The following is a 13,384-nucleotide window of genomic DNA, read 5'->3' on the forward strand; positions in this document are numbered from 1 at the left end:
GCCTAAATAGTTCGGCAGGAAACCCAAATATTTAGCTAGGAGGGGAAAAACAGAATGGACACTTCAAAGGCAATCCAAGGGACCTGGCCAGCAAGGGCCTATTGAGAGGGGAGATGGGTGGTGTCTGGCCCCAGGGAGAGCACAACTCTGACCCCACATCCTGTGTGACCACCCTCCGGGGACGGTACCCATGAGGCCACCTGGACCCAGGAATCCTCTGGAAGGGAAGAGTTTTAACAAACGCCTGGGATAAGCCAGGACTGTGCAGAGAAAGCCTGGTCCCCTTTCTGCAGAGGAGGGAGCAGGGCTCTGCTGGAAGGGAAGAGGAAATACACCTTCCACTGAGGGAGGGGCTGGGTGAATGTGCAGGAAATGGAAAATGGTGGGGACTCCACCAGGAGTTTTGGTGGGTTTTATCATCTGTGTCTCCATCTGTGTCTCCATGTGGGGCTTGAACTGGGCGTCAGGAACAGCACCACCCCACCCCCGACCCTAGAGAGACGGGGTGTCAGAGAACAGCTAACACATAGCAAATCACCAGTTGCACGTGTCAGGCACTCAGTCAAATGTGGATTCTGCAGGCATGAGGGCAATACTGAACGACTGTCCCATTTCACAGACTAGGAGACTGACTTGCTCGAGGCCCCAAGGCTAAGTAACCAGCCAGCCACACAGAGAACCACCCGATGCACCCTAAGGCTCTGAAGACACCATTTTCCCACCTCTAGGCCTTTGCTGCTTGTTTTCGCCACCTTTCTGGCTCACATCGAGCAGAATGGTTCAGAGTGTGGGCTCTGGGTTCAAATCCACATTCTTCCACTTCCTAGCTGCACAGCCTCGGGCAAATGAGTGAACTCGAACTATCCATTCTGTTGCTCCTGCCCTGAGGTGGTGCTGGTAAGAGTGCCTCCAGCAAAGGGTTGCTGTGAGGATTATGAGACGATGCACATAAACAGTTCCCACTGCCTGTGGTGAGGCAAGTGCTCAGTAACCGTTAGCTGGAATCACCCCCACCTCCGGCCCCCAATCCCTGCCCACTCCCATCACTTCTACCTCCTGGCTCTACCTCTGCTCCTGGTCAGGCCCCAAGGCTCTGCAGTCAGCAAGGAAGGGTGAATTTTAGCCTCTGGCTAGCCATGTAGCCCTGGGCAAACCCCTTGGCCTCGGTTTCCTAGACAATGGGCAGAGAAGTAACACCTCACCCACAGGACAGGTTCAACAGGTAAAGAACCAGCCTGGCACATGGGAGGTACGCAGTAGAGAGCTCCCAGGGCCTGCAGCTCACACCACTCAACCCTCCTGGCTGCCTCAAATTCCCCCTTCTTTAAGTTCGAGAGCAGAAATTAATCTCTCAACAGTACATGCTTGGAAGCTCCAGGTGTACCTACCAATGTCAGGTAACAAGCTCCTCACCTGTCTTTCTCTAGAGTAGGGGCTCTCTGAGGGCAGGGGCTATGTTTTGTTCAGAGCCAGATGCCCCGCAGGCCACAGGGTTCTGCAGGCCTCAGGAAACAGGAACCGAATCCTCTGAGGCCCTCTGACCCTCGTCCATCTCTCCAGCCTCACCATATGCAACCCATCACCGGGCACCAGGACTACATTTTTCCTCATTTCACCACTGTGGCCCTGTTTCTCTCCCCAACTAGACTGAGCTCCCGAGGGCTAAAGCCCCGCCTGGTGTCTCAGGCTTCAGTGCACACAGAAGGGACAGCTGGCAGGGAGGGACCCCTCTGTGATCCCCTAACTTTGCCCAGGTCTCTGAGGTTTGGGGGCCAGATTAACTGCTCACAAAAAGCCGAGATGCCTCAGGCAGAGCTGTACAGAGCTGGAGCACACTACTCGCACTGTCACCTACAGAAGCAAAGAAGGTATAACCTGGGAAGGTCATCAAATGGAGGGGACCCAGACCTGGACCTCCCAAGGGGTTCATGGAAGGAAGACAGAGGTACCCTAACTGCAAGCTGGGTGTGAGGGAGTGTGGGTGGGCTCTTTTGGGGGAGGTGCTGTGAGCTCTGTGGGCTTTTGGGGAAAGACCCACACTCCAACACATTGGAAGGAGAAAGGGAGGAGGCATCCTTATCAGAACACCCATAGGGTGAAACGATCAGCCCACAGAAACAGCCGATAATTTAGAGTAGAATACTCTACTTCTTTTAAGTTGCAAACAGCTGTGAAGGAAGAGGAAACTTTCTGAAATGCTGTTCACTCCCCTACTTGAAAATTGCAAAAATTTGGTGAGTTCAAATTCTTTGGCTAAACCCAGAGAGCTTCGTCATCTGGCCCTCACCCCTCTGCCCCCTGGCTGCAATACAGGACCATCGTGCAGTTTTACACCTCCCTGCGGGCTGCGGTGAAGAAAGAGCCACCCTCCTATCCTCCCTTCTCTCTCCAGCTTTTTAAAAAGGTGGTTGATATACACCTAGACGTGGAGCTGCTGGATCATATGGTAGTTCTACTTTTAATTTTTTTAAGGAACCTCTATATGGTCTTCCTTAGTGTATGCACCATTTTACACAAAAAGACAAAGACTGTACGATTCCACTTATAAGATACCTGAAGTAGTCAACTTCACAGAAACAGAAAGTAGAATGGTAGTTACCAGGGCCTGGGGAGAGGGGGAAAGGGGAGTTGTTTAACAGGTCTAGAGTTTCAGTTTTGCAAGTTGAAAAAATTGTGGAGATCTGCTTCACAATAATGTGAATACCCGTAACACTACTGAACAGCACTCAGAAAAGGGGAAGGAGGTAAACTTTGTTATGTATTTTTCACTATATTTTAAAAAAAAAGTCAGTTGACCTTTCTCCTGCACTAAGGTCTTCCTGACTCTATGCTCACCACACGTGTGCGTGGATGGCCCCATCACACAGCAGGCGCATCTAGGAGGTGAGTGGCAGCAGCAGCTAACGCGTGATGAGCCTTGCTGTGTGCCAAGCACTGTTCTGAGCAACCTGTGAGGGTGATAGGACGGCATGGCCCAGTGCTTGGAGGGTGACTCCTTCAGCAACAGGAAGGGGCCTGCAGTAGCGAGGTGAGTGGCACGTGAACAAAGATCCTACGGAGGGCAGCGTGTCCTTTTATCCGTGTCAACCCACCCTTGTGGGGAGGATCAACAGGTCAGGGCTCCTCCACTTATTCCAGGGGTTCAGAGGGACTCTCAGCAAAATCTCCAAGGGGATTCACCTCTACCTTCTCCGCTCCCCAAAAGGAACACCAGGAGGTGAACCTATTGCCCTCGCCTACCTCATCGGACCTCTATCACCCCAGTTCAGGCCAGTCAAGTGGTTCCTGAGGTACCACTAAGATCTGGCATCTCAATTTGTACAAAGACTCTCTTGGGGGTTCTGTCTCAGCAGCCCGGCTTCCCCGTTCTTCAAAGCCTGGTACTTCCCTGCCCCCCACTCCCCCCACCCCACAGACATAAAGAGTTCAGAGGCTGAGGCCAACCTAACAGCAAACAACCAAGTTCAAGATGAAAGCTCTTGACCTGGGGTCACAGCCAGCCAAGCACAGCGTCCAAAACCAGAGGATTGTGTTTCTTTTAAATGCCAGACTATAAATAGAGCAAAACCTGAGGAAAATACTTAGAAGCAGCAGTCATCACCTCCCCTACACCCCCTCCTATAGGACTCCCCCCACCCCCACTAGAACATTTCAACACTTGCTAATCTCTGCCCTCAATAAGCCTCTATTACTGTGCCATCTGTAATCATCCTAAGGGCTCTAGTAAAACTCTCAAAACGATTCAATAAAAATTCACCTTAACTGTTAAAACTAACCAGAGTAGTTAACTAGAGCAGATCTATTGATTGGAGAATCTTTTCGTTTTGACTGCCCTCAACTTTGAGCGGAACATAAATAAGAAAATGAGCCTTTAGGAAGGAACCTCTTTCTTCTATTTCCTTTCAAAAACCCAACTTCTCCACTTTCCATTTCTGCAGTCTTAGACAGTGAGAGTTCCATTTCGAATGAATGACCCAGAGGCCTCCGTGATTCTGGATAATCAAAAGATCTATTGTGTTCCCTTTACATACAAAGGCAGTTAAGTGAACCAGCGCGCTTTCCAATTTCCAGCAAGGTTTGAAACAAAAGAGGTTTTCATGTTAACCCTCGGTTCCCCCCAAAATTCAAGTCACGTGCCCCGTATGAGCATTTTGGTCAGATGTAATTTAACTACATGATCCATAGTTATATTTCTTTAAGTTTTAGGAGGAGGATTGGCGTTAATAACAGGATGTCAGAACCTCAAAATTGGAATTAGCCTTATTACTATGGACTGGAACATGTGTAGGGGAGTACGAAGGGCCCAGAAAATAAAAGGAGAGAGGTCTGGCGCACACGGAAAACCTCAGAATAGGACAATGCAGGTTAGAGGCCAGCAGGATCAAAGAGGCTTCTGGGAACAGGTCAGCTACATGCGCAGTTTAAGAAAACCCAATTAGGGATGGGGTGTGCCAGCGAAAGGCAGGACTTGGAGCGACCCCTACCGCACCCCCAAAGGAGAAGTGGGGCGGGGTGGACTGCTGCTTATTTCGGTAAGGGAGGAGGTGTGGCTCAGCCAGGCACAACACAGGAGACACCTGCGTGCCCATGCCTGTTCTAGGGGAAAGAGAAAATAGAATTTCCCAGCAGACCAGAGAGTCCAGCTGAACCAATTTACTAAGCTCACTGACAGACGCACCATTCAATAGCTTCACATGCCTAAGGGGGAGGGCAAGGGTGTACGAGAAGCAGGCTCTGGAGGCGGACTGCCTGGGTCCCACCCCAGCCTGTGCCCTCCTGGTAACTCCCCTGGGCTTCAGTTTCCTTATCGGAACACGTAAGGGTGCTGTAAAGAGTACCCGACTAATAAAGCACCTAGCAAGTTGCCCTAGTCAACGTGTCCTCAATGTGCGAGCAGAGGGAGGCTGGCACTCCTCAGTTTCACCTATACACACCCAACGCCTAACGCTTCCACTTCACTTGACCCTCACCAGACCCCCATTTTGCATATGAGGAAAGAGACGCAAAGTTAAATGGTCTGATGGGTAAATGGCCAAGCCGGATGGCAAAACCAGCCTGCGCCCTCTCATAAAATGCCGATGACCGCCTACAGCGCCCAACACGCTAGGCGCTCGGTCAATGCCAAATCCCCTTGTGGGAGCCTCTGCAATTTAGGAGGAGGCTGGGGGAGTCGGTCACCAGCACCTGCAGGAGCAGGCTTGAGAGCAAAAGGGTTCAGGATGGTTCTGAAGGCAGGAAGGAGGGGCGGCCACGTGGTCCGAGGCCAATGGGGCGCTGAGCCTTTGAAAGTCAGCCTCCGCCTCAGTTCAACCACAGCATGAACAGGGAGGAAGCACCTGACAACTCAGGGACTATTTCCAAAGATCTAAAGAAAGGTGCCTTAACTCCCTTTCTCACGCCTTTGAAAGTACACACACAATTTCCACTCTAAGAAAAACCCCAACCCAGGCTGCACCCCACCCCCTTCCAACAGCCTTTGGGGGGGGTGGGCCCCTACCCCAGGAATTCCCAACTGAGGGACTTTCTTTAGGATTACAAAGGTGATTATTCAGAACCTGATAAAACACAGAACTCAGTGGAAAATGCAGGAGCAGCCAGATGGGAAAGAAGATTTTTGAGTTTCATTTTTCCTTAAACCAATTTCCTGTGGCCTGCAGCAGTGCCCCAAGTCCCAGATCAGCAAGCGAAGCCAGGCAGGTTTCTGCAGACTGAAAGTGATGCTAGCGAAATGCTTCCACTGGTTCATTCTCATTTCTGGGGTTCTTCCTGTGAAGGGAGGGGATTCGCCAAGTTGCAGATGGCTTGAGAGGTTGGCTGGGGATGGGGACAGACCTGTCCATAATCACCTCCAAATCAGACTGGCCTGATACCCAAATCCTTTTCCTAAAGCTACCTGCCGGCTTTTGGGGGGTAATCGCTGGCGGGTTTAAAAGGACCTCAAAATACCAGGCATCTTGCTTGCTCCTTAAGAAAGCTTAAGACACCTTAAGAAAGCTGCCTAACCTCCAAAGCTATAACCACCAGCTGCACCCGGCTGCCTCACCCCGACCCCCCCCCCTTTTCCCTTCTCCTCATGTTTTGAACTTTATTTTCCCACATTCAGCCTTGAATTCTTTCCTTCCTTCCCCTGCAGTAGCAGAGAAGAGGCAAACACTTCGAGGGCAGCTCGATTCTTTATCATCCCCGCCTGCCTTCTTCCCCCTCTAAACAAAGCCCTGGAGCCAAGTAAACAGCAACGCGTTCTCCAGAGGAATTGTTTCCTCAAGGGAAATTATAAAGTGACCCTCCCTCCCCAACACACACACACAGGGCAGACACCCATCTCAAGGAAGGCAGAGCTGCCCAGAACTCCTGCTATCAGGAGCTAAAACACCCTACTCCCTTCCGAAGCTCATACTCCCACCAGCCTCACCTACCAACGGCCCCCGCCCTGGGAACTGCTCCCGGACAGGAGGGTCCCCACTAAAATCCAACACCCAACCTTCTGGCCTAAACCTCCCCTTCTACTGGCTCCTAAGAGGACACGTCTTTATTTGCCCGGCTGCTAGCAGGCACCTATATGCTCACCTGTGGGAATGTCCGTCGATGTGGGGACAAAAAGGGGGCACCACAGGCGAGATACCCACACATTTCTTTCCATTTTGCATACGGGCTGTTGAGGCCCGAAAAATGAGAGACAACTACACAGCCATAAAGGACTGGGGAGCCGCAGCAGTTTAAAGATTGTTTCTCATCAAACTTCCTTTCTGGCATCTTTTACCCCAAGAGAAATGTAACACCTTGGACAATATCTCTACTCCACCTCACAACCTAGAGCCTTCACGGGCTCTTACCCAGGTCTGGTCGTTCCACTGGAGGGAGGCCATCCCTGCAGGCCAAGAAGCGTGAATGGTTGAGGCCAAGAACCTTCGAGAAACTGGGGTAGAAGTCTTCGATCCCCAAACAAGCCCCACAGTTTATCCACGTGAGATCAATGCCATCCATAGGGCATATGAACCAATGCCAACATGGAGGAGAAACTCTCCCACAACCTCCCATTCTATACAACCTCTCTGCCCGCCGCCCCACCCCCATCCCGCCCCGTCCCCCGAAAAGGGGCTCTCCGGGTGTTGTTCTTTTGTTCAACCTGTTACTTTCACAAAGTTGAACTCCGAGCCCTTCGGGGATGTCTCCGCGAGATAAGCTTTCCCGGAAGCCTGCGCGCGTCCCCAGCATTCTAGCCACCAGCCCGCATCCCGGGGGCTCAGGCCCGACAGAGCCCCGGACCCCCCCGCTCCCGAGCCCTGCGGGGGCGGGGGAGCCTCGCGCCACTCCGCCGGGCTGGTGAAGAAACGCCGAAAAAAGCCGGCCGGGTGCCGCACTTGGCCCCGGAGCTGGGAGGTAGAGACGCGAGGAGGCGGCGCCCGGCGGCTCTCCCGAACTCTGGGAGCGTCTCCAAGGAAAGACAAACGCCTTTATCCGCCCCACAGCCTCCTCCAACCAGGGAGGTACCCGCACACCCACACCGAGCCACTGCGGGCCCTGGTTCACCCGGGGGTCAAGCCTAAGTTCTTCCCTCCGGACAAACTGGGTTCCAAAGTCTCCGCGCGCGTGGGAGACTCCTGCGCCCACGGGTGAACGGCAGATTCCAGCAGTCAAACTCATGGGGAGACATCCTCCCCGGTCACCCCGGGACCACCCACAGGGAGTGAGGGTTATCCAAAGCTGCGAGGCGCTCCCCTTCAGAACTTCTAAACCTCCAGCTCACCTGCAGAATCTTGTCCAGGCCCTCCTGGCCCAGGCACGGGAACTCCTTGAGCAGATGCAGTTTCTGCGTATAGTAGTTTTTCTTGGCCTCTTTCCAATGCGGCTCCTCCAGCACCTCGAAGATCGCCGCCCCGATGGCCAGGTAGAAGATGATGGCCGAGGTGAGCAGAGGGCCCCGGTCCACCATGGCTCCCGAGAGGCCACCTCCTGGAGAATGAGAATGCCTCAGCTAACCCCAGCGGCTCCCGGTCTCACCCGCCCTCCAGCCTCTGGAAACAGCTGTTTGAATTTGGAGCTCCGCATGCGCAGTGCCCCGTTCAACCCGGCGCCGCTCCACCGACACAGTTGCCCCTGCAAGTTGGCCCACTGAGCGCAGGGAACTGTGCGGGACCTCCTCACGCGGGCCAGAGGTGGGCGGACACCAAGGGGGCCGAGGGGGCACCCTGGACCGCGGGAGCTAAAGCAGCTGGGTGAACCCAAGGCCGAACTCCCGGAGACACGTGCGCCGCTTCTCCGCGCGCCACAACAGTGTGCGCCGCGCCCGCCTCCGCGCGCCTCTTTAACCCGGGCCTGTTGCGCTCTGCCCGTGGAGGAGGGGCCCTATGAGGGCCCGCCCCCGTGCAGGCCCCGCCCCGTGCAGGCCCCGCGGCTGGTTCCAGAGTTACCGCTAGGTGCGCGCTGGAAGCAGTTGCGGACCATGTTCTCTCCCCCAGGGCCGCCGCCAGGGTAGGCTACGCGCCCCGCATGCTCGGAGGCGTTGTGGTCTCTTGACTCACGTTTCTTACTAGTGATGGTGTATTAACTAAAATGAATGTGTACCTAATGACTGGGGTCAGGAAGTTATTGCTATTGTTATTTTCATTATAAGCCAGTTTTCATTTATTGATGTTTCTGCCAAGAAAGCTTGATTCTCGGTCTTTCTGCCTCACACACCTTCCTGTAAGACTGGGGAAAGGACATTAGAAAGGGACCGGAGAAAGTCAGAGGATATTAGGAACTAAACCAGTCACAAAGGTGTGACTCCTTCCTCTCACCCCAGCCTCACCTGCCCTGGTGAACATCTGAGAAAGAGCAGTCAGAGGCAGCACTGTTCATATCCCTCCCCACAAACGCACTGCAATTCTACAAGAAACACTTGATGTCTTTCATACTCCCAAGCATATTTAAAATTGCAAACACCCTGCCCCAGACACATAAACACACACACTCAGATACACACACACTCCTTATCCCCCTCGTTGGTCTTATTTTCCTCCTGGCAATAAATTCCCTCTAATATAAAACACTAAAATGATGACAGCTCGGGGGTGGAGTCTGGATTGTTTGATGACATATCCCCAGTGCTTGTTATATAGCAAACACTCAAATATCTGTGCAGTGGAGTGAATAAATTCATGAATTTGTCAAAGACATATTTGTCAAAAGCACACACCCAATGGAAGTCCTAGCCAGAGCGCTTAGGCAAGAAAAAGAAATAAACATCCAAGCTGGAAAAAAAAGAAGTAAAATTGTCACTATTTGCAGATGACATGATATTATTTATATATAAAAAACCCTAAAGATTCCATCAAAAAACTGCTAGAACTAATTAACAAATTTAGTAAGGTTTCAGGATACAAAGTCAATATACAAAATATGTTGTGTTCCCATACACTAATAATGAACTATCAGAAAGGGAAATAAAGAAAACAATTCTATTTATTGCATCAAAAAGAATAAAATACCTAGGAATAAACTTAACCAATAGGGTGAAAGACATGTACACTGAAAACTGTAAGACATTGATGAAAGAAACTGAAGAAAACACAATTAAATGGAAAGATATCCTGTGCTTATGGATTGGAACAATTAATATTATTAAAATTTCCGTAGTACTGAAAGCAATCTCCAGATTCAATGCAATCCTTACTGAAATTCCAATGGCATTTTCCACAGAAATAGAACAATCCTAAAATTTGTATGTAACCACAAAAGACCCAGAATAGGCAAAGCAATCTTAAGAAAGAAGAACAAAGCTGGAAGCAACACACTTCCTGATTTCAAACAGTATTACAAAGCTATAGTAATCAAAACAGTGAAGTATTGGCATTACAAGCAACTTATGAATCAATGGAACAGAAAAGAGAGCCCAGAAATAAACCCACAAAATTAACATGGTCAATTAATTTACAATAAAGGAGTCAAGGATATACAATGGGGAAAGGATAGTCTCTTCAATAAATGGTGTTGGGGAAACTGGACAGCCACATGCAAAAGAATGAAACTAGACTACTATCTTATACCATACACAAAGATTAACTCAAAATGGATTAAAGATTTGAATATAAGACCTGAAACCATAAAACTCCTAGAAGAAAACATAGGTGGTAAGCTCCTTGACATCAGGTCATAATTTTTTGGATCTGACTCCAAAAGCCGAGGCAGCAAAAGCAAAAATAAACTGGTGGGACTACATCAAACTAAAATGTTTCTGCACAGCAAAGGAGATCATCAACAATGAAAAGGCAACCTTTTGAATCAAGAAAATGTTTGCAAATCATGTATCTGATTTGCAGATATTTGCAGATATTTTATATATCCAAAATATATAAAGAACTCATACAATTCAATATCAACAAGAACAAACAATTCAATTAAAAAGTGGACAGAGCATCTGAATAGACATTGTTCCAAAGAAGACATACAGATGGCCAACAGGTACATGAAAAGATGCTTAACATCACTAATCATTAGAGAAATGCAAATCAAAACCACAGTGAGATATCACCTCACACCTGTCAGAGTGGCTATCATCAAGAAGACAACAAATAACAAATGTTGGCCAGTATGTGGATAAAAGGGAACCCTGTGCACTGTTGATAGGAATGTAAATTGATCCAGCCACTGTGGAAGACAGTATGGCTGCTCCTCAAAAAGTTAAAAATAGAACTACCATATGATCTAGCAATTCAATTTCTGAGTATTTATCCAAAGAAAATGAAAACAATAACTCGAAAACATACATGCATCCCCATGTTCATTGCGGCTTACAATAGCCAAGACATGGAAACAGCCAAAGTGTCCACTGATGAACGAATGGATAAAAAAATTGTGGTATATATATACAATGGAATACTAAAATTGAATACATAAAAGAGGAAGAAATACAAAAAAAAGAAAGAAATCTTGCCATTTGCGACAATATGGATGGACTTTGAGGGCATTATGCTAAGTGAAATAAGTCAGACAGAGAAGACAAATACCATATGATCTCACTTATATGTAAAATTAAAAAAAAAAAACCTAATAAACTCATAAATACAGAGAACAGATTGGGGGTTGCCAGGGATGGGGGTTGAGGGTTGGGTGTAGGGGGTTAGAAAGTACAAACTTTCAACTATAAAATAAATAAGTTCTGGGGATGTAATGTACAGACAGCATGGTGACTATAATTAAATAATACTGTACTGCATATTTGAAAGTTGCTAAGAGAGGAAATCTTAAAAGTCTTCATCACAAGAAGAAAAAAATTTTTGTAACTGTGTATGACACATGTCAACTGGACTTATTATGGTGATCATTTTGCAACACATACAAATATCAAATCATTATGTTGTACACCTGAAATGAATATGTTATATGTCAATTATACCTGAATTTTAAAAATTAACCAAATTTATCTCTTAAAAACACAAACAATAAAACAAAACAAAAAACACTCACCTGGGATATTTCTCACTCACCTTGCTACCAAGGGTTCGTAAACCTGAGGCCACAATACATCCTATCCATGCATCTTAAGCAGGGCCTGTCATTCCATCCACTTTGCAGTGAGGAAACTGAAGCTTGGGTGGGTTAGTTTGTTCAAAGTCTTTCAACCAGCAACAGCCAGAAGTTGGGGAGGGGGCACACTCCCTCCAGCACTCGTATCAAAGGCTGGCCCTGACCCTGGTGCCTCTGTGTGGGCAGGTAGAGCAGCGGGCTGTGCACTGACCCCTGGCCAAGGCCTTTTCTTTTTTTTTTCCCATTGCGGGATGGGGAGTCTTCCTTGGGGGCTGGGGGATGGTATCTGTGGTATCTCCAAATCAGGCTGGAGCCCAGGGACTAGGGATGCAGGTTTGAAGGAATGATCTGGGTTTGCAGATGTTTCTGTCTCTCCTTTGTGGCACCACGTGTGTCCCCTGGAGCCTGGGGCAGGAAGCTGGGAAGCCCCAGGTTTCCTAATTCTGCATTCCTGAAGACTTCAGGGCCCTCTTCCTTAACCCCTGCCCACCTCCTACAGCTCTGCACTGTGACTCTCCAGTCCTCAGCCTGTAGGGAGACCAGGCTTCTGTCCCAGACCCCCCTCTCTGGATAAAGTCAGGGACTGTGGTGTGAACAGTTCATCCAGCATGGGGTGGGGGCAGTTTGAGAGGCCACAGGCTCTCTTTGTTTGCAAAGTTCTCTCCCATTCCTCTCCTACCTCCAGTCTGCGTTCTCTTCCTAAGAAAATAAAGGGCCTCTTCCTATTTCAGTCTCACTGTCTCACAGAAACACTGCAGGAGACTCTGGGATGAATTGGGTTTTATTTGAAGTTTTTATAATTTCAGCTTTATCTTTCCACATTGCCTACTTCTCCATTCCCTGACCCCTTCCTCTTTTTGCCCCCTCAATGTCACGTTCATTCTCCTCACCCTCTCCTTCTGTGGCCCCATTCCTTCCCTTCCCACATTTTCCCAACCCCCTTAACCCAGCTCTCCGTTCTCCCTGCTCCTGCCTCCCTTGCTTTCCTTTGGCTCCTTCTGCGTTGAATGTTCTCCTCCCCTCCTCCGCCCTTTCCCTCACTCCCTGGCCCTATCCACACTTTTGGATCAACAGTTTCCGATGGAGATCAGGAGATGTGCCCATTCTCTGCACAGCAGCCAGTGGGGGCTTTGGGAAATATAAATTGTACCGAAACAAATGAACGTCTGGACAATTTGAGCCTCAGGGACAGAAGAGAAAAAAGGTGTATTGGGGGAGGGGGTGTATTCTCTTAAACGGCTAATAAATACATTCCAATGGCTTTATTATTATGCTTATGGATGGCAATCACTCCGGAGCGCCATCTTTTGAAAGACAATCAGCTTTAAGAATGATTGAGTTTCACCTTGGTAGCAACACATCACTAGACTCAGCTGGTTCCCAGGTGAGAAACTGGCACAGCAGATGAGTTATTTTCTCCAAGGCCGTGCTCCCAAGCTCTGGCCGCAAAAGGATCCTTACCCACTTTCGTCATTTCTTCCTCGGTTCAATTAGGTGAAGGGTTTATCCTCTTGGTGAATGAATGGCTTGATAATCCTTTCATAATGTTGAGACATTTACTGTTTTACTTCTGTTTAAGATTATTTCTGTTGTATTCTGTTCAGGAATTTCAAAGGGAATAATCCCCTTCTGAAATTCATGGCTGATCTAAGGAGGCATATAAAAAGCCATTAAAAGAATAAAGTGATTCAACATCACCTGAAAACCTTGTTTCCTTAAAAAAATAATTTAAAAAATGAAAAAGAAATCTTTATAGCTCTCAACTCAAAAGGTCAAAAGATTATATTTTCATTTTTGTTCTTTTCATATTGCTTGGAAGAGAGACAGTTTTAAATGCCTTATAAAATAGCTTGCATTACGAAAGATTATCAGTTAA

At 48.6% G+C, this 13,384-nt stretch overlaps 1 protein-coding gene across 1 annotated transcript in view; it reads right to left on the bottom strand.

Moving 5' to 3' along the window:
- Positions 1-7,945, bottom strand: part of KCNK5 (potassium two pore domain channel subfamily K member 5) — a 35,961-nt gene extending 28,016 nt beyond the window's left edge. Inside the window, exon 1 of the mRNA XM_030870829.3 lies at positions 7,748-7,945. Within this exon, the coding sequence (XP_030726689.1) occupies positions 7,748-7,933 (186 nt within the window). The 5' untranslated portion in view covers positions 7,934-7,945. The remainder of the gene's footprint in view (positions 1-7,747) is intronic.
- Between the last annotated feature and the right edge of the window lie 5,439 nt (positions 7,946-13,384).

Source organism: Globicephala melas, chromosome 11, assembly GCF_963455315.2.
Source record: "Globicephala melas chromosome 11, mGloMel1.2, whole genome shotgun sequence".
Lineage (NCBI taxonomy): Eukaryota > Metazoa > Chordata > Mammalia > Artiodactyla > Delphinidae > Globicephala > Globicephala melas.